The 26,188-nt window shown below is 46.3% G+C and overlaps 1 protein-coding gene across 3 annotated transcripts in view; it reads left to right on the forward strand.

Annotated features, from left to right (window-relative positions):
- The window catches only part of LOC135698615 (5-hydroxytryptamine receptor 1-like), a 314,209-nt gene extending 294,655 nt beyond the window's left edge, over positions 1 to 19,554 (forward strand). For all 3 annotated transcript variants that reach the window (XM_065218672.1, XM_065218673.1, XM_065218670.1), the window contains exons 3-4: positions 14,527 to 14,680; positions 14,791 to 19,554. In XM_065218672.1, coding sequence (XP_065074744.1) covers positions 15,609 to 16,979 — 1,371 coding nt within the window. In that variant the 5' untranslated portion in view covers positions 14,527 to 14,680; positions 14,791 to 15,608 and the 3' untranslated portion in view covers positions 16,980 to 19,554. The remainder of the gene's footprint in view (positions 1 to 14,526; positions 14,681 to 14,790) is intronic.
- The last annotated feature ends 6,634 nt before the right edge of the window (positions 19,555 to 26,188 follow it).

Below are 26,188 nucleotides of genomic sequence, written 5' to 3' on the forward strand. Positions count from 1 at the left end.
GCTGATCGGATCGCCTACCACAATCTCTTAACCTTGCGATGGAGCCAGCTCTCCGTAACTCCAGTATCTGAAGACCAGCCAGGTGGTGGACCTCAGAATTTCCAGTCCACGGGGGACTGTTAAGGATCATCCTAAGGATCTTGTTTTGGATCCTTTGGAGTTTGAGGTGATGGCATTTGGCGCAGCTCTCCCAGATTGGCATCCCGTATTCTATTACGGGAAGGATGATTTGTTTGTAGACAGCAAGCTTATTTTTCAGGGACAGGGTAGACCTCCTGTTGATCAGTGGATACAACGATCTTATCACGATGTTGCACTTGGTTTTCGTTTTGTCAACGTGCTCCCTGAAAATCAGCTTGCTGTCTAGTGTTAGCCCAAGGCACACGACCTCTTTGGACCATTCCACCACTGTGCCGTTCAGGCAGATCTTGTTATTCTCCGACGAAACAAGTCTAGGAGATTTAGAGTGTGGAAAGATGATGACCTGGGTCTTTACCGCGTTGATACGGATCTTCCAGCTGTTGAAATATTCAGACAGGACGTCCAGGCCTCTCTGAAGTTTGGCAGTCAGAGCTCCGATGACCCTACCCTTGTAGACGATGGATGTGTCATCTGCGAACAGAGACAACGATCCACCATCAGGGAGAGCCGGCATATCGGAGGTGAACAGGTTGAATAGGATGGGGCCAAGGATGCTTCCTTGTGGAACCCCGGCACCGAAATTCGAGAGACTCGGAACGTCCTGTCTGATAGATAGTTGTATATTATCTTCACTAGGAAGATTGGAAGACCGTACTGCTGCAATTTGAACACCAGGCCATCATGCCAGACATTGTCGAACGCTTTTTCAACGTCCAACAACAACGCCATGGCAGATGTTTTCGAAACAGACTTGTTCCGCCTGAGAATGTTTGTCACTCGAGTCAGCTGGTGGATGGTCGAACGAACTTTCCGAAAACCTAACTGTTCCTCGAGTAACAAGTTGTTTTCATCGGCAGATGTTAGGAGCCGGTGGTAGACTGCTCTTTCGAATAGTTTTGATAACTTGAAGGAGAGGACGGATCCTTCCCAGGTTTCCGGATGGGTATGACTTTAGCTGACTTCCAACACGAGGGGAAGTTGCCAAGTCTGAGGCACTGATTAAAGATCAGTGCCAGATGGTTGTAGCATCTGGAACTCAAGTGTTTGAATTCCAGATTCAGGATGTTGTCGAAACCTGGGGCCTTCATGTTTTTAGATGATTTGATAAAGGCCAACAGTTCGTCAGCCGTAATCGGAAAAATGTTAGGAATCTGATGAAGATTGGTTGCATTTTCAGCAACCTCAGATTCATGAGGGCTGACGATGTTTTGTCCGAGATTATGAGAGCTGACGAAGTGTTGACCTATCGCGGCAGCCTTCCCTTCAAGAGTTATCAGATGAACCACTGGGTCGCCGGGACGATCCAGTGGGGTCAGTGGTGGAATGGGCCTAGGCTTGTTTTTAAGAATTTTTGTAAGTTTCCAGAAGAGCTTTGCACAATCTGGGAGAGAGGGGATCTTGTTAGCAAAATCTTGATTTCTGAGGTCCACCATCCTGGCTTGGATGGTTTTTGTCACATAAACCAGAACGCTGATATTGCCTTCGGATGGAGTTACGGAGTCTGATGAGATCTTTGGTAATTCTATCAAGGTTCAGAGTATTGCTCACCTGTCTGGATACTGGCACGTGTTGTTCCCTGGCCCGGGATATCGCCACCTCGATGGAACGCAGACACCGGTCAACGTCTTCGGGTGTCTCCAGAAGGATACCGTAGTCGACAGTCAGTTACAGCTGACACGATGGTAGTTGCGTCGGGAAGCTTGGATTCGGTTGACGGATGAGCCTATTTCGGCCACCGCCGGATAGTGGTCCGAACTCAGCTCCTGATGCGTCACAGGTAGCGATATGTTGTCTGCCATGTTGCAACGCAATCATGGAGTGAACACCAGACCGGCTCAACCGGGTGGGACAGTCCGGCGCTAATATGGTGTAGCGAGCCTCTTGCAGGTCGTCGTTCAGGATGGTGCCGTTTTGGTTGCATCGACTGTTGCCCCAAACCTGGTGTTTGGCGTTCAGGTCGCCAGCGATGATGTACTTTTCACGCCGTCGAGTTAGTTTGATGATGTCCCTCCGCAGGTCTGCTACCGACCCGTCCCTGATGGTGACTTGCTTGGGGCAGTAGGTCGCAATGATAGTGATACTTGGAAAAAAATCTGTTCCCGAAAACGGGAACGGACCGTGAACTAAAAATCACGGCCAGCTATCCAGAACAAAATTTTCTCAAATATACACCGTGAACTATGGTTCACGGCTGTGGTTCACGAATATGGGAACTCTTTTTTTCCCGTGTAGGGCCGACAGGAGTGGAGACTTCTACCCCAAAAACTTCCATGGTTTTCAGCTGGAAGCTCGGCAGAAGCCGACAGCAGATGTTTCTCCTTACAGCAATGGCCAATCCTTCTCCTTCGGAGCTGGTTCGATCAAGTCTTAGAAGCCGGAAGTCAGGAAGGTAGACGTTTACCTCCGGTTTCAGGTGGGTTTAGGTGATAACGGCAATGTCGATGTTTTGTTTGTTGATGAAATCAACGAACTCGATTCTTGCTCTTGAGCGAGCAAGCGTTCCAGTTGACGGTCCATAATTATCGATGAAACGTGATGCAGCAAGAATTTGCTCGGTTCTGGTTCTGCAGGAGCGCTTGATGATGATTGCTTCTGCCATGATGGTAATGAGTTCCTCTGTTGTGATTAGCTCTTCGTTTTCATGCGATGGTGGGGCATCATCTCGACGCCACGATAGTCCCGGTGAGACATGTAATTATCATTGAATCGGGCTGGTCTTTTCATGTTAGAACGTTGACGAAGCGTAACTTTGTTCGGAATATGCTTACTGCATTGTGGTGAACCTACCTGGAAATTCGCCGAGTCTTCTTCTGAAATTGTTACCATTCCGCTGCAATCTGTGTGTTGATGAATGTCGTCTTGATCTATGATGTTACTTTGAACGTTTACCTCCTTTGCAGGTGGGGCCAGTTTCACATCCTGCACATTTCTAGCGTACTGTACCCCATTGTTACTCATAATTACAACCTTTGCTCCGGTTCTAGCCACTACAGTGAAGCGTTCCGAAGAAAACATTGGATCGCTTTTGCATTTTCTTTGCTGGCTCATTAACACAATGTCACCAACCTTGATATTACATTCTTCCGCACCTCGTACCTCGTCTGCATAATGTTTGCTGTACAATTTTGCTTCTGCATCCATCTCTCTTACATTCTCCCTGTCTAACTCCTTTGAACGAGAATCTGTCCACAGACTGGGAAAAGTTCCACGATATTTGTAGCCAACCATTAATTCAAATGGCGTAACCATGAGCCGTGCATGTAGAATTAGTGTGTTATGATTGTGTACGAACGTGTCCAGGCTCATATGCCAATTAGTCCCATCAAGTGAGGAAGCTGATACAGCCTTTATTATAGACTGGTTCTGGCGTTCTACGAGTCCATTTGATTGAGGGCTTAAGGGTATTGATTTTCGAACGTGTACTCCCTTATTTTCCCAAAACGAACAAAATATTGAGCTGCTGAATGGAGGGCCGTTGTCGCTTTGTAGAATACGAGGACATCCCCAAAGCTTAAAAATATCACAAAGTGCAGCATTTGTAGCTTCTGCTGTTTTGCGTTTCATCTCGACAACTGAGAGGTAGCGGGAGTAAGTATCTACCACCGTTAAAAAATCTCCCGATCCATATCCCGGAATGGAGAGAAAATCCGTCTGAATTATCTCCCAAGGCCCGTCAGGAAGATCGCGAGATGAAATTGGCAACGGACGATTTTTCCGGGACAGCATGCAACAGGTTTGGCATTCTTTAACAAACTGTTCTGTTTCTGAAGCCATGCGTGGCCACCAAAAGAACTCACGCATAAACCTTTTCATGGTGACTTCTCCCACATGCCCCCCATGAGCAGATTCCAAGGCCCTTTTTCGCAGTGAACTGGGCAAAACAATTTTATCGTCTTTGCATACCAATGAGCCAAGGTAGTGCAGATGCTTCTTCTGCGCTTCGTATCTACTTAAATCATGTGGCCATTTGTCGTACTTTAATGCCTTGCGAAGATGACTCAACTCTTCGTCCAATTCAGCTGTCACTTCGATTTCTCCAAGAGAGATGTCCATATTTCCTGTATCCAAAGCAAACAACACGTGGTCTTCTGAGCTGTCTTCAAAGGGTTCGGCATCTTGAGACATCTTTATCAACCTTGATAAAACATCTGCAACATTATGTTCGCCTGGAACTCGCTCAATTGTAAAATCAAAAGGCTGCAGTCGTAGCGCCCACGCTTCTGCTTGTGAAACCGCACGTTTGCCGATCCGATGTTTCCCACCAAAAATAAATTGATTGGCTTCGGCATCAGTTCGGATTATGAATGATCTGCTGGACAAATAGTATGCAAAACGTTCCACTCCCCATACCACAGCCAATGCCTCTCGGTGTGTTTGGGGATATCTCTTTTCAACTGCCGTTAGAGCTTTTGAGGCACATGCGATGATTCTTGGTATTTTGTGGTCGTTGAACTGCACTAAGACAGCTCCGAGGCCGATAGCCGATGCATCGACAAATAGTTCTGTTCTGTCCGAAGTATTGAAGTATCCGAGTGTTTTAATCATCTTCAGAGCAACTCGTGTTCTTCTTCAGCTGACCAATAGAAGGTATCTGCTTGTGCTAACGCCCGTAATTTTTCAGTTTTATTGGCTCGATGTGGCACAAACTTATCAACGAATGTCACCAGGCCCAAAAAGCTCTTTACCTCCGCTATCGTGTCCGGTCTCCTGAAGTCTTTTCTGGCACTTATTTTCTTTTCCTCGATTTGCCACCCATCCGAAGTGAGCCGGAATCCTAAGAACTTGACGGATTGACTCTTGAAGGTGCACTTGGAAGCATTGATTTTCACGTTGTGTTCCCGTAGGCAGGTCAACACTGCATCTAGGTTTTCGTCATGCTCTTCTTGGGTTCTTGCAAAAATGAGAATATCGTCCAAATAATTCTTCACGCCTTTACAGCCTACAAGGATTTTCCTCTGTAGCACTTCTTGGAAAATGTCCGGTGCGTTACATAGCCCAAAGGGTAACCTGACGCACCGAAACATTCCGAATTCTGTACAGAAATTCGTGAGATGGCGGCTATTCTCGTGGAGCTCGATGTGAAAGAACGCATTGGACATATCTATAGTCGAGAACCACTGTGCCCCGTCTAGTTCTGCCAAAATCTTCTCCAGACATGGCATGGCAAATGGAGATCTTTCAATGCAGCTATTAGGAACTCTAAGATCGATCACTAGCCTAATATCGTCCTTGCCCTTAGGTATGGCTAGAATCGACGAACAAAATGCATCGTCCATATCGTCCGTTACGCGCTCAATGATGCCCGCTGCCAGAAGCTGATGCAACCGTTTCTCAACAATCGGTTAAACAGCTATCGGAATATTCATGAAGACATTACGGCATAGTGGTCTCGATTGGTCGTAACTCAATTGTACTGGTGTAATATTGAATTTGGGAAAAACTTCGTCCACCATCACCGAAGCAATTTCATCGGCTTCGTACCAAGGGTGTGCCAAGGACTTCTCTGAGTTTATAGGTACTTGCAACCCTAGCAATAGTACATTGTATCGGGTTGCCGTCGGCCTTCCTAACAGAGATCGGCATTCTTTGACAACGTAGAATTTTTCAAGAAAAGTTGGACGATCGTCGGATATATGCAGGAAGGCCTCAAAAGTGAAGCTTACTGGTATTTCGCCGTCAGTTGCATATGCTTTTAGCGGTCGATCTGTACTATATTGGATATTGAACATTTCCTTTCGGTATCTATAGTCACTACGCAGTAGACCAAATCGATCCTCAGTTAGGGTATTGACCTGGGCCCTCGAGTCAATAAGAAACTCGCACTCTAATCCTGCAACTGGAAATAAATCCATTGTATTTATGGAATGGGAATCGATGTATCATCATTAACATTGATATACAAGAAAATTTGAATTTTTATCCATTTAATTATACTTTATTTCAAAAAGAAATCAAATTCACTGTTTATTTTAAACGAAACATATTAATTTAAAGCTTGTATATCAAAACGTTAAACAATGATACATTAAATAGCAATGTCCACACATACATTTTCATCAACAGCTTTTTCTTCTGTCTTAGCAACCGTGTCTGCATCGATTGAAGCAATCTTACCAATGTTGATGTTTTGATATTGTTAAGTTATTAATGAGATAACATGAGACTTATACCTACTACAGAGGGGACGAAACCGTAGCCGCATAGGACTGACGGCTCGGATTAGCCGGATGGTTTGGCACCTCAGCAGTTGGCGGGACCGATGCAGCAGCAGCAGCAGCAGCAGCCAAACTGTTGTTGAGCGGTAGTGGCGGAAGAATCGGAATCGGACGCCGTTGGCTAATGGCGGGGAAATTCTGCTCATTGCGTGCCGGTACCTTTTTTCGACCCGGCTGGTTCTGCGTGGAGGCCCACAGTTGGCGCATTGTGGATCGGCGTTCTCCATCCTCTCGCATTCTTCGGGTGCGTGTTGCTTGCCACATTCGTTGCAGCGATGGGCCATGTGGCAATTTTTGGTCCCATGCCCAAACTTGAGGCAGTTTGAGCATTGGGTGACGTTACGGGGGCGAGGTTGGTAGCGTTCCCACTTAACCACGATGTGGAAAAGCGCCCGAATACACTGCAGGTCCTTCGAACACGTTGTGTTTCGCTCGAGGTGGACCAAATACAGCTGGTCACGGTACTTACGGGAGACGTCGTGCCGATTCATCTGGAAGACTTGCAACGGCTTTAGACCGTTCTTCTTCAGCTCATCCGACAGCGCGGCGATTTCCATGCCGGGTAGACCACGCAGGACCACCTTGAACGGCTTGTCTTCCTCGACATCGTGAGAGGGAGAGAGAGAGGCTGTCCCTTGTAGTTTTTCAATTTCAAGATTTCCTAATAAATGTTCAATCTTTCACATCCCGAAAATCAACCAATTCGCGATCTAAATCTAAATCCCAAAAAACTGTCTGCGTAGTTAATGAACAGCCCCTAAATGTGGTTTGCTTAAAATTTATTTCCCGGAAAAAAGTCCATGTCTTTTTCGGGTTGTTGTTAAGAGGGGGATGGGGTTTTACATACATAATTTTCCAAGTCTCATTCCTCATTGTGGTGGTCATGGTCACGTCGTGATCCAACTTTAGCCACTGACTTGGTCGCCGTCCGAAGCAATAATGAGCAGAGTCAGACTTGACTTTTTTGACTTAAATGATCTATATTTCTTGTGCTTGTGTGGTTTACATGTATGAATTTTTCAAGTGACACAGATGCGTCTTTTCAACTTTAGTACAGTGAGATTTTAATTATTATTTACAGCTTCTAGTCCTATCAGGCCTATTTTAAAGTATGACCACCTTGGTGGGATTGGTTTGATTTGAATTGGAAAAAGGAGACTACTTATAACTACTATTTACAACTACAACTAACCTACAACTACTATATACACCTAACCTACTATATACAAATTGCTTATCAAAGCATGTTCTGATAAATTACATTTTTGTGCAAATTTAGTCTTAATTTCGTTGATTCTGGAATCTATTTTGGCAATGCCTGCCTCTTCATGTAAATTTGTTATTCTAGTGTCAAAAGGACGATCAAGTACCATCCTCAGCACTCTATTCTGAGCGTCCTGAATTTTGTTCCTGTGAATCTGTGCACATGATTACCACACCGGAGCTGCGTAGAGGATCGCTGGTGCTATGATTTGTTTGTAGACAGCCAGTTTGTTCACCCTTGAGAGGCGGGATCTGCGGCAAATCAGCGGATACAGACACCTAACCAAGGCAGAACACTTGACTACTGTTTTCTCTACATGCGAACGGAAGAGGAGCTTTTCATCGAACAACATCCCGAGATAGGTTACTTCGGCAGACCACTCAACCGTTGTGCCATCCATGATTACAGTACAAGATGGAGCCGGTTTCAGTTTCGGCGATTGCCGATGGAGGAACATGATCGCTTGTGTTTTGGAGGCATTGATTTTGATTTTCCACGTGGTGGCATAATCAGCAAAGGCGTTAAGGCATCGTTGAAGTTTGTTCGTTATTTCGCGAGGCATCCGTCCTTTGACGGTTATTGCGGTATCATCTGCGAACAGGAAAAACACGCAACCGTCTCCGAGGGGGAAAATGTCGGAAGTGTAAATGCTGTAAAGCAAGGGGCCCAGAAGACTGCCTTGCGGGACACCTGCTGGGATGGAAAACGTGTCTGAAAGAACACCATTCAACGATACCTTAAACGACCTTTGCTGGAGGTAGTTACGGGTAATTTTAACCAGATGTAAAGGAAAGTTGAAGTTACAAAGCTTGTACACAAGTCCATCATGCCAAACTTTGTCAAACGCCTTTTCAACGTCTAACAAGGCCATGGCTGTGGACTTGGATACAGCTTTGTTACTTCGGATGTTATTCATCACCCGTACTAGCTGATGATTGGTGGAGTGCCCCTTTCTGAATCCAAACTGTTCCGGAAGGAGAATGTTATTTTCCTCGACAAACTTGAGCAAACGATTGAGAATGAGTTTCTCGAACAATTTGCTCAGCGCTGAAAGGAGGCTGATTGGTCTGTAGCTTGAAGGCAATGTTGGATCCTTACCGGGCTTGCGGATTGGTATGATTTTTGCTACTTTCCAGATGCTTGGAAAGTAGTGCAGTTCCAAACATCTGTTGAAGATAGTGGTTAGAAGAGACTGCACTTTCATGCTGAGTCTCTTCAAGATCAAGTTAAATATACCGTCAAACCCGGGAGCTTTCATGTTCTTGGTGCATTTCAGCGCTGAGCAAATCTGTTGTACTGTAATCATATCCGCCGGATGCACGACACAAGGGGAGGCATCTAGGTTTCGAACGCATTGCGCAACCTGATCTTCGAGCGGACTTTGGTTAGTCGAGAATGGTCTGGAGCGGTCGTCCAGATTCTGGACAACACGCCCGAAACTTTCATTTCGGAGTGAGTCCATTCTGGAAGCAATCTGCCTGTTCAGATTGGCCATTTCACGTTTTTTGCCTAGATCTCCAGTTCTCTGAAACTGACGTCTACGCACATTTCTCAACCGAATCAATTATAGGGTGTGGGAATCAATAGCAACAAACTTACCCCTCACAGGAACTTGTCGAACGTATGCCTCGTCAGCCATGGATATGGCCTGTTGTAGTCCTTCCAACGTCCGGTCGATGTCATCTACGGTGTCGAGCGGTGGATTTTCATCGATTTTGCTGTCCGCCATTCGTCCGTACTGCACCCAGTTGACATGGTCGTAGTCCTTACGCAGGCAGCTTCTAGCAGGAACCACGTTGACACCGACTTCAGTCACCACCGGTTGGTGGTCGGAGCTGAGATCGTTGTGCGCCTCCGGCTTGGATAGTACGATGTTCGACAAAAAAAATCCAGGGTGGAGGGATTTCCCGCCGGAGCGATAAAAGTTGGTACGTCTGGAAACTGCACAGTGTACAGTCCATGTTGTGCGTGGTCGATCAATAGACATCCGTTTAGGTTCCGCTGGTAGTTCCGCCAAGCTTCATGGCGGGCATTCAGGTCGCCCCCAACGATGAATCGGGAGCTGGTACGGGTGATGGCGGTCAGGTCGTTCTTAAATTGGGTTCCTAGTCCGTTGCTAGCAGTACACTGACGTGGGCAGTAAACAGCGATAAACCGGACGTTTCCAGTTGGTGATTCCACCTCCACACTAACGGCCTCGATGATAGAAGAGCGGATGTATGGTAGAGTGCAGCACTTGATTCCCTTTCTGACGATGACCGCTACACCACCCCCTCTGGAGCTGGTGGGATCAAATCGGATAATGTTGTGGTCAGGCAACCAGAAGCTGTCACCGGACTTTAGATGGGTCCCGGTTAGAAGACCCACATCGATGCAGTGCTTGCGGAGGAAGTCGGCAAGCTCAATCTGTTTAGCTCTTACAGAGCAAGCGTTCCAAGTAGCGATGATTAGCGGTTTAGACACCATACTGGATGATGAAATTACCGAGCACTTGGATCTATTCGGGCTTATTGCGGCACTTACGTAGAGCACCGGTCATGTTGATGAAAATCTCCATCAATTCATCCGCTGAGAACAGATCGGGATTATTTGGTTGCGCTGTTGGTCTTCTCCAGAATCCATGGGGGGGATGGAGAGCTTAGTCCGGCAGAAGATCCAGACGTTTCTTGAAGTAGGGCGGATCACACCCTTGGATTTGCTTGTCCATGAAGAGGCGGAAAGTCCTCCGCCCTGAAAGCCGGAGCCTTATCCTTCCTTCGTCCTGATTGATTGTTGGTGGACGCCTGTTTTCGGATGCGCTTGAAATCCTCGCGTTTAGGGCACTGCTTGTTGGATCCTTGGTGAACACCACCACAGTTGGCGCATTTGGACGCCACAGCGTGGCTTGATGTTGCAGTTGCGGGTGCCGTGTCCGAAGTTCTGACACCGTTGGCACTGAGTCACATCACGATGGCCGCCACGGTATGGCTCCCAGCGGACGATGATGGAATTGATGGAGCGGATGGCTTTCAGCGCGTTGAGCGTCACCGTTCCCTTCTGGAAGTGTACCAGGAAAAGGCAATTCGGATACGCCTTCAAATTTTCGTCCTTCTATAAACTTCGGGTCGAAGTTTGGTATGCCCCTGGTTTCTCACCGGGAATGTCGTGGGTAAAGAATTCCACCTTGGAAGTCCTCAGGTGGGCGACGACCAAGTCATACTCCGCTTTGGTACGGAGCACCACCTTGGTGCCGACTCTGCCCAACTTGTATTCGGCTTTAACGCCCAGCGTCGCTAGATCTGCGATGAGCTCATTAAGATGGGCATTTTTCACTACCAATGGATGTAGCTTCACTTTTGCCGCACTCAGGCCGGCAGAATTTTCGTTGTCGATGGCGTCGCCGAAATCACCGATGTCGCTGGCGTTCCTCTTCTTTGATCGCTTGACCGTGGCGGAGGTGGTATTCCCAACATCGGTGGAAAGAGTAGCGTACCTATTTGAAATAGGTACACTCGTGCTACCCTCACCACTGTTCTTCTCCGCTTTCTCACGGATCTTGCTCCGGGAGCGCTGTCTTCCCATCACACGATGCGATCGACACTACTGACGAAGCGAATAAACATTTGGAATATACTATCGAACAACTCGACAGAGCGAGCACAAACCGGACTGAACTGCTTGACGGACAAGCAAAGGATTGGATGATGAGCAGAGGCACGACAGCAGCGCTGTTTTATATCTTTTCAGGTTCAAGCAGAAAGATGTGCAGCCGCACCTGACAGGATTTCCCGCCGTTTTTTTATGAATGGGGCGGGGCAGAAAGTTTCTTTTGTGCAGAATATGTAAAAAAGGATGGACTTTGGATGTTAATCCAATTGCATATATAGAGGTACCAGATATGTTTTACAGTCAGTTGTTGGTAATTCATCGAACAGAGTGTCCATCCAACCGGGAAAACCGGGAAATCCTGGAATTAAAAACCGGGAATTCGGATCTGCCAGGAAAAATGCGGGAAAACCCAAAATGTTAATTTTCGGTCACTCCTAACCCCATTCACTGTGCAATTTCACTGATTCTGGCCAATCACGGAGTAGCAACCATTGATTTGTGGAGTCAGTCTAAGCCGTCTAAGCATGTCTGATGCAGAGAAGCAAGCTACTGATTTAATTTTCAGATCTGTATGACAAGGTTGCAAATACTCATTTCAGCTAAAAAAAAAATGTTTTTTTTTTTTAATTATGAAATATATTGGATAATCCAAAGCTATGTTGATCATTATAACATTAAATTTTGAATAACAAAGGATAAGACAATCTTATTAAAATGTCGTAATAATACCGCTAACCAAGGAAAAATGATTTATATAATTGTCATAAAAGTTGACGATACAAATACTAATGAGAAAAGGAATTCCGCATTTCCTTTTCCCAAGTCCTTTTCCTCTCCTTCCCTTCCCTTCTTCTCTTTTCAGAAAGCGAGTAATGGCGCTATAACCATATGCCATATAGGGCTAGGACAAGAGTTAGTGCTCAGGTCCCAACCGCTAGAAGAAAATGGTAGCGAGCAAGGGCGCTATAACCTAGGCGAATACAGCATTCCCTCCGTATAGGTTACGTCCGCACACCGCTCTCTGTTGTCCTTCGACTGAGGTCGGCTGGATCGATTGAGGGATGGCAGTGGGTTGGCGGTGCCGTCCACGCTTGTACGGAGGGAGGACTGTACGCTCGAACACAAGGGGTAAATACCTGTGTTCCATCCCAGGAGATCGGACAATCAAGGAGTGTACATTAACTTTCTTAGCTCTGTCACTCCCAACGATTTATATAGCCTATTTTCAAATCCTGCATACGGAGCGGTTGGTACGGTATGTCCCCGCTCTTTGATTACCTGTGGATTAAATGTTAACCACTGTCTATACTTATTAAGTAGACATGGTAAACATTCACTTCCACAAAAATTAACTAAACGCTACACAGTAGGCCTGGCCGCTTTATTGTTTGTTTCACATCCTTGATGTGCAGCAGGCATTAATAATGACAAGAAAAATGATAGATGTATCATTTTCCAGGATTCTTTCAAGTACTGGCTGTGTATGTGTAGACTAGACTAGACTAGACTAGACTGAAGTAGCTCTAGTATTAAGGCTGAGCGAGACATATCCTGTTACGAAGCTACTTCAAGATAGAGAAGCAGATTCATGCCGTCTCAAACTCCTTGCAAACTCCGATCATGCTTGGCATGAAAATGTTCGACACCGGACATAGAGATAAATTAAACATTAATTTCTGCACTGCACTGTGTGCTAACCAGATACCAAGATTAGGCCATCTTTGAATATCGAGGTTAGTCTGTAAAACATAAAGATCTGAATCCATACCTCTCACTCCAAAATCATGAGTTCAAATCTCACCCTGATAAAAAAAAAACGAATGATCCGAGCGTGTGAAAATTACTATAAATAAAGAATACTTTCCTTGAAATTTTGCTAAGTATTCTCAAATCATCTGCTGTAAAGATTCTCTTAAGCTTATTTCAAAAATCATTATTGGAATTTCTTTGCATTTCTCTTCTCAATTCCAATCCCCAATTGAGAATAACATATTTTGACCTTACTACATATTACGAACTGTATTCTTTGGGGTCATCAGTTAAGCGAAATAATAATCTATGCTTCAAGTAATGATTTGGGTTTTATTATGCGATAAAACTTGTGATGGTACTTGGGGTATTTTACCATATTTAACTGTTTTAATTAAACAGGGAAAACTAGGTTAGACAACTGAAAAAAAAACAAAACAACAGGCTTTTAAATTCTTAAATAGAATGGCCAGAGTGTATTTGTTTCAAGTCCGTTATCTTCAAGAAAAATTAGAAAATATATGATTTTTTCCATTGTCTATGATCTCGAGACATCAAATTTTCTGGGTTTCGAAAAAATAAACTCTGTTTCCGATATCTCTTCCTCAACTTGAAAGTTTTCCAAGCCTAATATGTTGAAAAATGGTCTATGAAACTTTCTAAGCGCTAGAGATTTATTCAAAGACCTGATTTTCGACAAATCTTTGAAAGCCGGAAGCTTTAGTTTCGGCGAACATCTATAAATCATGTAGCAGAATCTTCTTTGTTTGAAAAAGTTACAAGCATTCTTTGTCGAGTGTTGTGAGATGCATGCACAAAGCTGCTTTGCTAACGCTCTCACTTGCACACTAGCGCTGCGTAGTGAGAAAATTCTGAATTCAGTGCCAACATTTCAAAGTGCATTTGTAAACAATGGTTTTAGTCGTCGATTTCTCGTGAATGAAAGCTCACTCATAAAAATGACACCCGCAGGTAGAGAAATGTTTTCTGTATCAGCTAGTATTGGTAATCTGGAAGGGTGGCCTTTTATTTGCGAGAAATCGGCGGCTAAAGCCATTGTTTCAAAAGCAATTACGCCCCTTTTAAATGTTGGCACTGAATTGTGTAAATTTCTCTCAAGATCCGTATTATATATTTTGAGTCCAGATATAAATATTAACTTCTAGATAAACATTTCAAAAGGTCTTATCTGCTTTGATTGATTCTCTTTATCGACTATCTCTTTTGATGACCAGGGCTCTGCAAACAGATTTCGGGCTAATTTTGCCAAATAGTCTTATACAGAAGATTCTAATGTGTACTAAAAAATACTGCAATATCTGGTTTCAGGAGAAAAAAAAAATTATCGTAATTATAAGAAAAACGACTTCGAAGCATACTAGGCTGATTCCAGAAGTTATTTGGGAAGAGTACCATTGAAAAACCTAGTGAAATTCGTTAGATTAAAAAATCGACAAATGTATGAAGTCGAGCGATGGCAATTCAATAAGTCTATTTTTAAATACTTTAACACCGGTTTTTTATAATCTTCAATTTAATGTATTTTCTGTCTTTTCTGCTTCATTCCAGATTCGGTTGAAATCCATCGTTCGAGCCACGTACAAACTAACCGAGTCACATCGATCATCCGGTTCGGTTGAAACCACACAAAAAAATACACACATATTTCATCGATTCCACCAGCTCTAATCTCCAAACAAAACAAAAAATATTACCACGGAAGGTAAGCACCGACAGACACACATGCCACAAAAGTCAATCTCTGCCCGACGTTCGCTGGCAGACTAAGAAATCACTTCAATAAACAATTATTCCTCGTCTCGCCCCTCACAGGAACCTGCTACCGTCCCAGGGATCAGCGGGGTAAGCCGATTTGCCTCGAGTACATCAACGACGACAACGACGGCGGCAACGTCACTAAATCAATCGATTTGAAACCATCACTACCATCATCATCATCATCATCATCATCGTCGTCGGTACTCAGCACACGATTCCCACCTGACCCGGTTGAAGTGCTGCATCGCACGCGCACGTTTGTTTAGACGTCAACAGCAAAAAAAAACAGCCCGAATCGATTGTGACCTGCCCCGGCTGTGTAAAGTTCCTGACAACGGCTGACTGCGGTGGCAAATACGATTACCACAAAAACCACTGCGGGAGGAACATCAACGTCATCTTCATCAACGTTTGTCATCGTCGTCGTCCTGGCGGTGGTCTAGACCCGGACCCAGTCACAAAGGCACAGTTCGTAATTTGATCAAAAAGCTCCACTCCACACGGAAGGCAAGTGATGTTATCGACGCAGTCATACTCCACCGTGGGAGACGCCAGCACTAGGACAATCGATAATAGGGCGAGATTTTCAGAATCGAGTAAGAGACCGGGCCTGGGGACCGAGCAGCCACTTGAACCGGGAAAAATACTGCTTTCGTCGTCGTACCAAATCGAATAAATATCAAATCAGAAGCAGGTAACTACCGGCATCAGGTAGATCGAATTATCGTTATTGGATTCTTCCAAACCTGCCGCTCGCACACACACACACGCCATAGCAAATCGAGTGAAGTGAGCATCGAATCGCCCTCCCGACAAGAGACAGGAATGGGGGCGTAAGCCGGACCCCCAATCCGGTAGCACCCTCTTTATGTATGGATCCAACGGTTTTGCCACTGCTGTCGACTTTGTTTCAATCGCCCCGGCAGGCCCTCGTCACCCAGTCAGCGTCCAGCGTGGCCGAAGTCACGGCTGCAGCCATAGTCAATGCCACCGCAACGGCCAATTTCCTCGAGTACCTCCTAACCGGTAACACCAGCGTTGCCGCCGCCGCTGCTACATCACTGCCTGCCCTAGCCGATCATCTTGCCCCGGTGCACCACCAAACCACAAGCTCTCTATTCGACTTCGGTACCTCCGAGAGCATCGACACTGCGGACCCCACTTCCAATGTACTGACCTTCCAGACAATCGTCATTAGCATAGTTCTCCTAGCCGTAATCATCGGGACCATCGTCGGCAATGTGCTGGTGTGCGTAGCCGTGTGCCTGGTGCGGAAGCTCCGCCGACCCTGCAACTACCTGCTGGTCTCGCTGGCCATATCCGATCTCTGCGTGGCGGTCCTGGTGATGCCCCCCGCCCTGCTGTACGAGGTGCTCGAAGAATGGAAGTTCGGGACCGCCTTCTGCGACATCTGGGTGTCGTTCGATGTGCTGTCGTGCACCGCCTCCATCCTGAACCTGTGTGCCATCTCAGTTGACCGATACTGGGCCATCACCAAACCCCTGGAGTACGGCGTCAAACGTACCCCGCGGCGCATGATTGCGTGCATTGTGCTAGTCTGGCTCGTGGCAGCCTGCATTTCGCTCCCACCACTCTTAATCTTAGGCAACGAACACATGACCAACGGCCAGCCGTCCTGCTCGGTTTGCCAGAACTTCTTCTACCAAATCTATGCCACCCTCGGCTCGTTCTACATCCCGCTGGCGGTGATGCTCTTCGTGTACTTCCAAATCTTCCGTGCTGCTCGGCGGATCGTCAACGAAGAAAGGCGTGCCCAACAACACCTGAAAAGTGCCGTCAACGGGACTGCTAGCACTCCGGAGAAAAAGCTCGGCCCTGGCGGCACCGTACTGGTTAGCACCCCGCAGCACAAACGTCTACGCTTCCAGCTGGCGAAGGAACGGAAGGCTTCCACCACCCTCGGCATCATCATGTCGGCCTTCACCATCTGCTGGCTGCCGTTCTTCATCCTCGCACTGGTGCGGCCCTTTCTCGGCGAAGACCACCGCACCCTGTCGTCCCTGTTCCTGTGGCTCGGATACGCCAACTCGCTCCTGAACCCGATCATCTACGCCACCCTCAACCGGGACTTCCGGAAACCGTTCCAGGAGATACTGTACTTCCGGTGCTCGAGCCTGAACAGCATGATGCGCGAGGACTTCTACCACAGCCAGTACGGCGATCCGGGCTCGCAGCGTCTGGTCGTCGGGAAGGAGGGCAGCGCCCGGGAAAGCTTCCTATGAACCGAAACCGGTAATGTGTAATGTACTGCGTAGTCAAGAGTATTATTAGTAGAACGATGCGATACGATGCGAACGATCGACGGTATCCGTTGGTCGAGCGGATGATTTAAGTTTTGTATAAGTTGCAAATTGATGCGGTAGATGTTAGGGATGTTTCGGATTCGGTGCGTTCGGTTGTGATTCAGGACAGACTTGGATGTGGGTTGGCTGAGAAATGGAATATCATTTGACACCCTTTTGGAAGGCCATTAAGGCTCATTGAGAATGAACTACTCCATGTTTTCCGAGAAGATCGTTTGAGCCTAGCTAGAATGACTGGTTAAAGAAGATGTTATGAACCTGACTACAGACCCAGAAGAGGTGGTTTGAGGCAGTGTAAGTTGAAGACCCTTTGGAGCAGAGGTGTAAACTGTGATTACATTCGCTTCGTTGTCGTGGGCTATAATTTTTTTATTCTCGTTCACTCATGCTCTACCACCTCACTCCTCTCGCACAGCACGAACGGTAGAACAACGTTCACGTAATAGGAAAACTGTCAAATAACTATCATATCAACAGCGACATTTTGTGCTAATTCTTATGTTTTTTGAATAATTCAACTATTTCTGATCAGCAATGTTTCCTCTCGCCTATCGTTGCATAATATATTGATAATTGTCATAAGCACGGCATGAATAGCTGTCACAATACAGCTGGTACGGGTCGAATCTAATCGGCGGTCTTCGTAGACGTGAAGAGCGGCGAGGTACCTGGACAGCTGTTTCGGTTTCTACTGATCTAGGTGGCACAGGGCTTGTTGTCGAGGACGATGGGACTACGGACGTAGACGCAGACGTGATGGATGACGGCTGACGAAGATCTGTTGTCGATTCCGGAGTAACCCAAACTACCCAAGTAACAATTTTGGTTTTATGAGGGTTCTGTATACCAGGATTCAGACTTGTAGAATGTTTTAAATCTTCGATAAAACTTGCAATGTTACTTGGGTAGGTTCGGAGAAGCTGGCGTGGATGGCGCAAGACTTGCTGTGGTGTCGAATGCTCAACCGGCGTTTCGAGCGTAGATGGCGTTTGTGCAACCGGTGCGGTTGATGGTGACGGTCTCGGTGATGTGAATGGACCTGATGGTTGTGGCTGGCTTGGCTTGTGCAGGTTCCAGGCTCTCAGTAAGAGATCCAGAGGCAATTTTTGCTTTTCTACCTTGAACGGAAACGAGCCAGACTGTCTTACTGTCGACGTTCGTTCGGCTTCGCAGCTGGTTAATGTGCGAACGAATCATGCACCTGTCTTCATCACCTGTCCCACTCGCTTCAGAATCACTCCTGATGCCCATCTCTACGAATTGTTAGAGTGCACCTTTACTGAACGACCTTGAATCTGGTTGAGCGTTCGCTTCCCGAATGGCTGGTGGATGGCATAAGTCCAGGCTGGTCCGAATTCTGCGCCCAAACATGACTTCGGACGGAGATCTGCCTTGTGCTGCTGACAGGTTCGGTGTGGTTCGGTAGTTCAACAGAAAAGTGTCCAGTGCTTCCTGAATTTCGAATATTTTCGACCGCTTGCTTAAAGGTGTCCACGAAACGCTCGGCTTGGTCGTTGGACTACGGATACGATACCGTTCTCGAGGCAGAATTGTGCGAACTCGGTACTGGTGAACTGCGTACCGTTGTCGCTGACTAGCATTTCTGGCATACCAAGGCGAGCGAAGAGACCTCGTCGGATTCCGATGGTTGCAGTGGCTGTTATCGACTTGGTTCTGACGATTTCCACCCACTTCGTGTACGAAGCAACGCTAAGCAGGAAGTACTCTGCTTGGTGGTGCTTTTGGTGGGCTCTTGGCTGCAACTGCGCAGTGATATCCGAGTCGATAGCGCAATCGCCTTCATGAGCTGGATGCCAGGATGACCACAATGGAGAGCAACGCATCCGGAAATCGGTCGGAATCACTAAACGTTCGGCAAACATCACGCACCCTTGAACCGTAGATAGCGAATCACTCCGGTCGAAGAATTGCTGGATCTCACGGTCCGAAATTGTCATTTTGAACAGTGGCCAACCTTGCTAAGTACAGGGTTGGAACGGGTGGCTTGCTGTATTGCCCTGAAACTGAGAGGAAGTGCGTTAACTCGATCTCCGTGATGATCCTTGGATACGACGAAGTCTTCCTCTGGCTTGACGTGTCGATCAACCGGGACAGGATATCGGCGTTTCTGAATTTCGTTCTATTCACGTAGACAATGTTGAAGTAGTAGAGCAGAAACTGTAGAGCATAACGTTGTAGCCGGTGTAGACTAGGACGCCATTTTTCGACCCGAAGATCCGAAGAAGTGGAGCGTGATCAGTTTGTAGTGTAATGCTCGGACCTAACAGCATCTTGAAGAACTTGGTCACAGCGAAGATGATCCCGAGCCCCTCATGGTCTGGCTGACTGTAGGCTTGCTCGGCGGCTGGCAGTGCTCTAGAAGTGTGCTGCACGACCTTAGTTGACCCGGCTGGAAACTTCTGACTAATGTTCGCACCAACTCCAACCTATGACGCATCCGCTGCTCGCGTTGTTGTAGTACGTCAGAAGCAAATCTGAGGTCAGAATCCTTGGTGCTTTCCACTGACCAGACGGATTTCAAGTCGGCTTTGAGAAGCTCATCCAGTCGATATCGCAGCGTACGCATACTCGGAACTCGCTCCCAGAAACGATCGAACTCCAGAGACATCGTTGAGATGTCCCAGGTACTTGATTTGACGCTGGTCAAATGAGTACTTTTCCGCTTTGATGGCGAATCCGAATTCCTGAATTCGACTTAGGACGGCTTGGAGGTTGCGTCAATGATCCGCGTTGTCGACTCCGCCAACCAGAACATCATCGAGATACCCCGAAGCGCATTTGAGTCCAGCGAACGCTCCGGGTGCTGCCTTAACTCCCGGTGGAAGCCGATTGTACCGATGTTGATGGTGAGCAACTCTCAACAGCTTTCGTCTACCTCCATTGGTAAGAACGCATCTGATTTGAATGAAGACCTTGCACTTCGCCAGCCCCGCGAAGATTTCCTGCGGTAGAGGAAATGGGTTCCGATGCGGCTGTAGAGCATCATTGGAGCTGCCCACTCCGAGAAATTCGCCCGGTGATGATTGTGGCACGTTTCAGCGGGTCCAAGTCCGCGTCGATTGCGTACTGCACATGGCGTAGGCTAGGGGTCTCTTCGGTCGGAACACTGGGCATTTACCTTCCCTCAACGTGAACTTCACCTTGGTCTCCGAGCACAACCCTGGTTCATCGTAGAACACCGCTGGAAAAGCTGCTTGGAGGGAGTTGATCGATGTTGGATAGCTGCTGATTTGATTGCAGAACTGACCCGAGGTTAAACTTATCGATTAAGTCCAGCCCAAGCAGATTGAGCTGCTGCTTGACCACGAAAAGTTGACCTTGACGCTGTTTCCCTTTGATTGCAACTTCACAGGAACACTGAAACTTCAGCTTCAAGGGTTTGCCCAGTTTGAATTGTTGCAGGACTTGCTGTGGGTTTTCCGATATGCTGCCATGATTCCTCGGAAATGACGCTGATATCCGACGCAGAATCAAGTTGGAGACTGATCTGCCTGCCGTTGAATTCCGCTTTCACAAATCTCCTACTCTTCCGGACGTTCTTCACCTGCACGAGTACCGCTTGCCTGGGGATTTCAACTTTATGGCGCTGGAGCAATACCCGTTTTGTGGCCCACCGTATGTTCCAACAAGGCGTTTCTGGACCGGCACCTCGCTGATTCGGGGATCTTGAACCTGGCGATCCTCGTCCTGAACGGTAATGCTTCCCACCAAACTGCTTCCGCTTCTGCTATCGACGAAGACGCTGCTTCTATCAATGGCTTCTTCACAGCAGACAATAAATCGATCCCATTCTGACGAGTTTTCGTTTAATTTAAGAATCAGGAAAACCAAAACCAATAAATAAAATCGCAGCTGGTGTGACGCACAATGCTGCGAAAGGTAAGCAACAACAATTCGTTCGACAGGAACTTTTCGATGACAGTTGACGGTTGTTCCGCCACCGTGAACAAGAAAAACACTGATTGAATTCGACACCGTACTTTCCTATGTTCAATCAGTAAACAAACGAATATTAGCTCAAATTTGACATGTTAAATTGTTTGTTTTGTAAATAGAAAAAAAAAATACCTATGTACAATGAATGAAACCTATATCGCTGTTATTCGGATGGTAGTTGTTTTTAATGTAAGGGTTTGACATCACAGATGCGTGTATTCTAGATTGTAAGTCACTGTTGGCACCAAATAGAGGATGAAAAATCACCCATTGTAACACAAATTCAAGTTAAGTTTCAATGTTTGTGATATATACTATCGACGGGAGGTGTTAAACCAAAAATCACACTGAAATGCAATTACATACCAAAAGAATACTAAAAACCAAAAGTGCGCGCGTACTCAGCAAATACACCCGATATTAGGCGAACCGCACGCTCGGAAAGAACTAACTCGATTGAACTTGGATATTCTTTTTGTTTTACTCGATAAGAACCTATTCACACAAACACACACAAACAAGCAAACCAACATACGGATGGTATTAGAGATCCGTTCACGAGTTGCGATCGAACCTTAGATGATATTTATACTTAAATAGTGTTGTTATATGCAATCCCTAACAAAAAAAGGCTATATAGGTATCTAGGAGAAAAAAAAAAGTTCGTTTTTGTTTTGTAAGAATGCGAATTAGCTTTTTGCCTCTGCGTAGGTATATTTGTTACATTTAAGGGAGGCGGAGGCGGTCAGCTCTGTAAGATATTATTTGTAAAACTATTCGAAAACCCAAAACGCGTTTGCCAGTCAGCTGCGCCGGAAACTGTACAGTGATATCAAAAACAAAAACCAGAAATACAATCATTGTGAAAATTTGGCTTCAAGCAAAGTTTTCACTGGAAAGAAAGCCCTCGTGGTCGGAACGAAACTTCAGTTGCCAAATTCCTTTCTAGATCAGGTGCTCGCCGGCGGTAAATTAATTAGCTTATAGTTAGTTTTTAATGGACTTGCCAATTTGGTTCCCGCGTCGAAAAGTTTGCCACTTTTCAATTAAAATCAATAATCAACTTGATTGGATGAATGGAAAGGAGGAAGAAGATGCTGACGACGACGACGACGACGGCGGGTGACCGACCAATCATGGATGATCGATTGACGAAACTTTTCGACAAAGGAAAACAATGCAAGCCACCATGGGCGCAGTTAGGGAGAAAGGGGTCAGGGCATGTGGGGAATCTGGAAACCGTAACATTTTCTGAGTTGTCAACTAGCAAGATCTGCGGATTTTAACTACACACAGATAAAAACTGCAAGGGGCAGCCCTATGGGGTTATAAGCAATGGTGACGTACGACTACGTGGTCTTATATAATAAATATTATTTGTTAATTGCAGCAGGAGCTGGTGTTGTGGAATAGAAATTTGAGCGGGGTTCTCTCTGTTTATACTCTTTAGTATGACTCGCTTGACATAGCCCACAGCGACTCAAAAAGAGCTACTGATTCCGATCAATAGCTGTGCGGCTTCTTCTTCCTTCTATGGATGGTCATGTGGGCTGCAGCTGCTTGCAGGCAGCCTTTCGTTGTGTACTGGAGAACAATGTTCAACGCCACACGCCGACAGCACTGCTGCTGCTGCTGATGTTGAGGACCGGACACTACCACACACGGTGACTGGAACTGAATCCGATCAGCGGTTGAGGGCAGCCTTGATAGCTAGTTGCTTGCGGGGAGCCTTTCGTTGTGTATTGGAGAGCACCACCACTCACCACGCGGTGATTGAATAAACACCGTTTGGTGAGACCGGATGGAATTCAACTTTGAAATCTATGTTAGGGAAATCGCTTTTCGCAGGCAATCGGTGATAATTTTAATTATCATAGCAACAGTTGCACATTCGTGCAATTTTTAATAGTGACATTTTATAAAAATGATAAAGTCATAAATTTTTCAGATGCGTAGAAATATTTCTGATCGATTGGTGATAAAATTGTTGAAATTAGTCTGGGGGCAGCAGAGTTATTAACGTTCAAAATCTTTCATAATGTTGTTACATGTTCCATTTTTGGTTTTCACAAAGTGTACCCCAATATAGAAATCACAGACGTAGCGATGCAATTCTTGTGAACGAACATCATGAAAGATTTTGCCAACATCACAAGCACACTGTGGTCCGTAACTACTGCAAAGAACTGGTATTGGGGAGCTGAGCAGCTTGCAGCATTCGAACCCATAAAGGATCGAATAACCCGCTGCACAACAACACTAGGATACTTCGCAGACAGCGATAAGACAAGTTTGTACACCGACGCATCTTCCAACGCCCTCGGGGCCGTCCTAGTACAGAAAAATTCTAGTCGACTGCCTCGCGTAATTGGATTTGCATCAAAAGCTCTCGGGGCCTCCCTTCGCTCAGTCGGTAAAGGCGCAGCTGCAAAGCAAGACCATGCTGGAGGTGGCTGGGTTCAATTCCCGGTCCGGTCTAGGAATTTTTCGGGTTGGAAAATTTCTCGACTTCCCTGGGCATAGAAGTATTATTGGACTTGCCACACAATTATACCAATGCAAAAATGGTACATCTAGATGTTAATCAACTTGCTTGGGACCAATAGGCTAGTCAAGTAGTGAGCCAATTTAAAATCGTTAGTTTCGTATTGATTGTTGGTAGTATTGTGTCGCCAGTACTAAATTAAACTTCGGAAGTCTGACCTCCGACTTCCGAACTTTCTTGCGACCTATGTGTCAATCATGACTTTGACACTTGACATTTGACATTTCTACACAAAACAAACTGTTTTGTTTGAAAACCTGGATTTCGATCATTTCGATTGAGTACATTTAAAGTTTTACTGTGATATAAAGGATTGAAACCGTGAAATATTTATCCTCAGCAGCAATGGCCAATTCGATTATACAAACGGTATGCCTCGCCCAACACCGTCTATCATGCGCTCTATGGATACTATTTCCTGGGAATTCCAAGAACGGAACTGGCCCGGATCTACGGGAAATCGTTAGCGACCTTCGGCCATTGGATCACCAAATACGGCCAACAATTCAGCGGAAACAAAGATTGCAGGCGTATAAGAAGTTGAGCGTAGAAATGAGGGAATGGCTCGTTGAACTCTATCATCGAGAACCTGTGTTGTTCCTTGAGGACGCGAAACAGAGATTTCACCAAAAGTTTTTCATAATGATTAGCGTGTCATCGATATGCATCATCTTGCATGCAGCAGGACTAACGTGGAAGTGTATCGAGCGGAGAGCCATGCAATGTGATTGTTGTGACGGCCATTAGCACTAGTGTTGTACTTTCGTCAGTCAAAATTTATCCGTTTTTCGTATGTTTTAACGTGTATTTATGTCCGCATTGTGCAGCAAAACACTCGATAGTTAAAAATCTATCACCACTATTGAAGTGCAGCTGATCCGTTAAATTCTGACGTGGTTATTTGTCGAAAATACTTTTCGCCGCAGTGGATTGCTTTTTCTCAAGCGAAGACAGATATCGTGCTTTGTGTACCAACAATAGTGCAGTGAATTTGATCTCCTTATTGCCGCTGGTTTCTGTACCATCCACTACCAGAAAGAGATGGAGCGCAAACAATGTGGACAATGCAAATCGGACATCAACGATCTCGAGCCAGTGCAGTGTGGCTTCTGTGAAACGTTCTACCACATTAGCCAGCAATGTTGTGGCTTCAGCGGAAGAGCCAACAAAGATCTGTTCGCACAGGGAAAGGCGATGTTTGTTTGCCCCGTCTGCCGAGATGAGCTGAATGGTAAAAGCGTGCGGTCCTACATAGACGACAAATTGAAATCGCACGAGCCGTCGTCGCACAGTCTGCCAGACCAGGTTCAGCAGTTATCAACGTTGGTAGAAAGCCTGAGTCAAAAGGTGGATAGTATTGCAGCGGCTCAGAACCAGTCGACCCGTCCGCTGTCTGTCCGTAACCCATCTTCCTGGCCTAGGTTGGGTGCCAATCGCGGTCAGAAACAAGTTATCACTGCTAAAACTGATCGTGGAACGAATGCGATCGACCTCAGTGGGCTTTCGGTTGCATCACTTACACCCACTCCAGCTCCCCCAAAGTTTTGGCTCTATTTGTCTGGCTTTCAGCCGTTAGTCACAACGGACGACGTTCGAAAAATCGTCGCGCGATGCCTGAATGTGACTAACTCTTGCGATGTTGTTCGTCTAGTGCCGAGAGGAATGGATATCAAAAATATGTCGTTCATATCCTTCAAGATTGGACTAGATCCTTCCTTTAAGCAGCAATCTCTGCTTGCCACGACTTGGCCATCTGGTTTGCTGTTCAGGGAGTTCATCGACGAGCCAAAAAACCGGAAGAAGTCGAATGCGGACGAGGAAAGCGATTTAGACGCAGATCCCGAGTCACCAACGGTATAGAATTCGGACGTTTTTCCGTGGACGGTGGGAACCCTCGGGTTCCCATCACAGGCGAGTATTGTCATTCTGCTTCTCGTATACCAGCACTCAATCGTTTTGCGTTGCAGCGTTTCCCCACCTCTCGTGACTCCAGTCTCCCACTGACTCCAGACACCGAAGCTGCTGACTCAACAAACACCGAACCGGGACGCATCATGGAAAGCACTGTGGAAGCCCTCGATCTCTCCAGCCCGGTCCTGCCTATCGCTGCCAGCGCTCATCATAGTCGTCCCGGACCCGTGGTTGGATGTAGAGAGAGGGTCTTCCAGCCTGCTTCTTTAGGCAAGTACCATGCGAATGTGGAATTTCCTCTTCCTGAAGTGTCTTCCAATTCCAGCGGCCCTAGTTGCAACGTTCCATCTCCCACCTTGGCTCTCTCTCCTGTCATCGAGTCTGCTCTAGTTGGCAATGAAGAAGCAGTTAATGGTATGCGGTTCTACTACCAAAACGTGTGAGGACTACGAACCAAGGTGGATTCCTTCTTTCTTGTCGCAAGCGAGTGCGATTATGACGTCATAGTGCTGACCGAGACCTGGCTCGACGACCGTATATACAGTGCGCAACTATTCGGGGACACCTTTGCTGTATATCGCACTGATAGAAATGGCTCTAATAGTGCGAAGACCCGCGGAGGTGGTGTTTTGATTGCGGTTTCTACCCGTTGGAACAGCTATATCGACCCTTCACCCGTCAGCGATGGTTTGGAGCAACTGTGGGTTAGAGTGAC

Source organism: Ochlerotatus camptorhynchus, unplaced genomic scaffold (genome assembly GCF_037179485.1).
Source record: "Ochlerotatus camptorhynchus isolate MF236.1 unplaced genomic scaffold, CSIRO-AGI_Acam_v1.1 ptg000091l, whole genome shotgun sequence".
NCBI classification, from domain to species: domain Eukaryota; kingdom Metazoa; phylum Arthropoda; class Insecta; order Diptera; family Culicidae; genus Ochlerotatus; species Ochlerotatus camptorhynchus.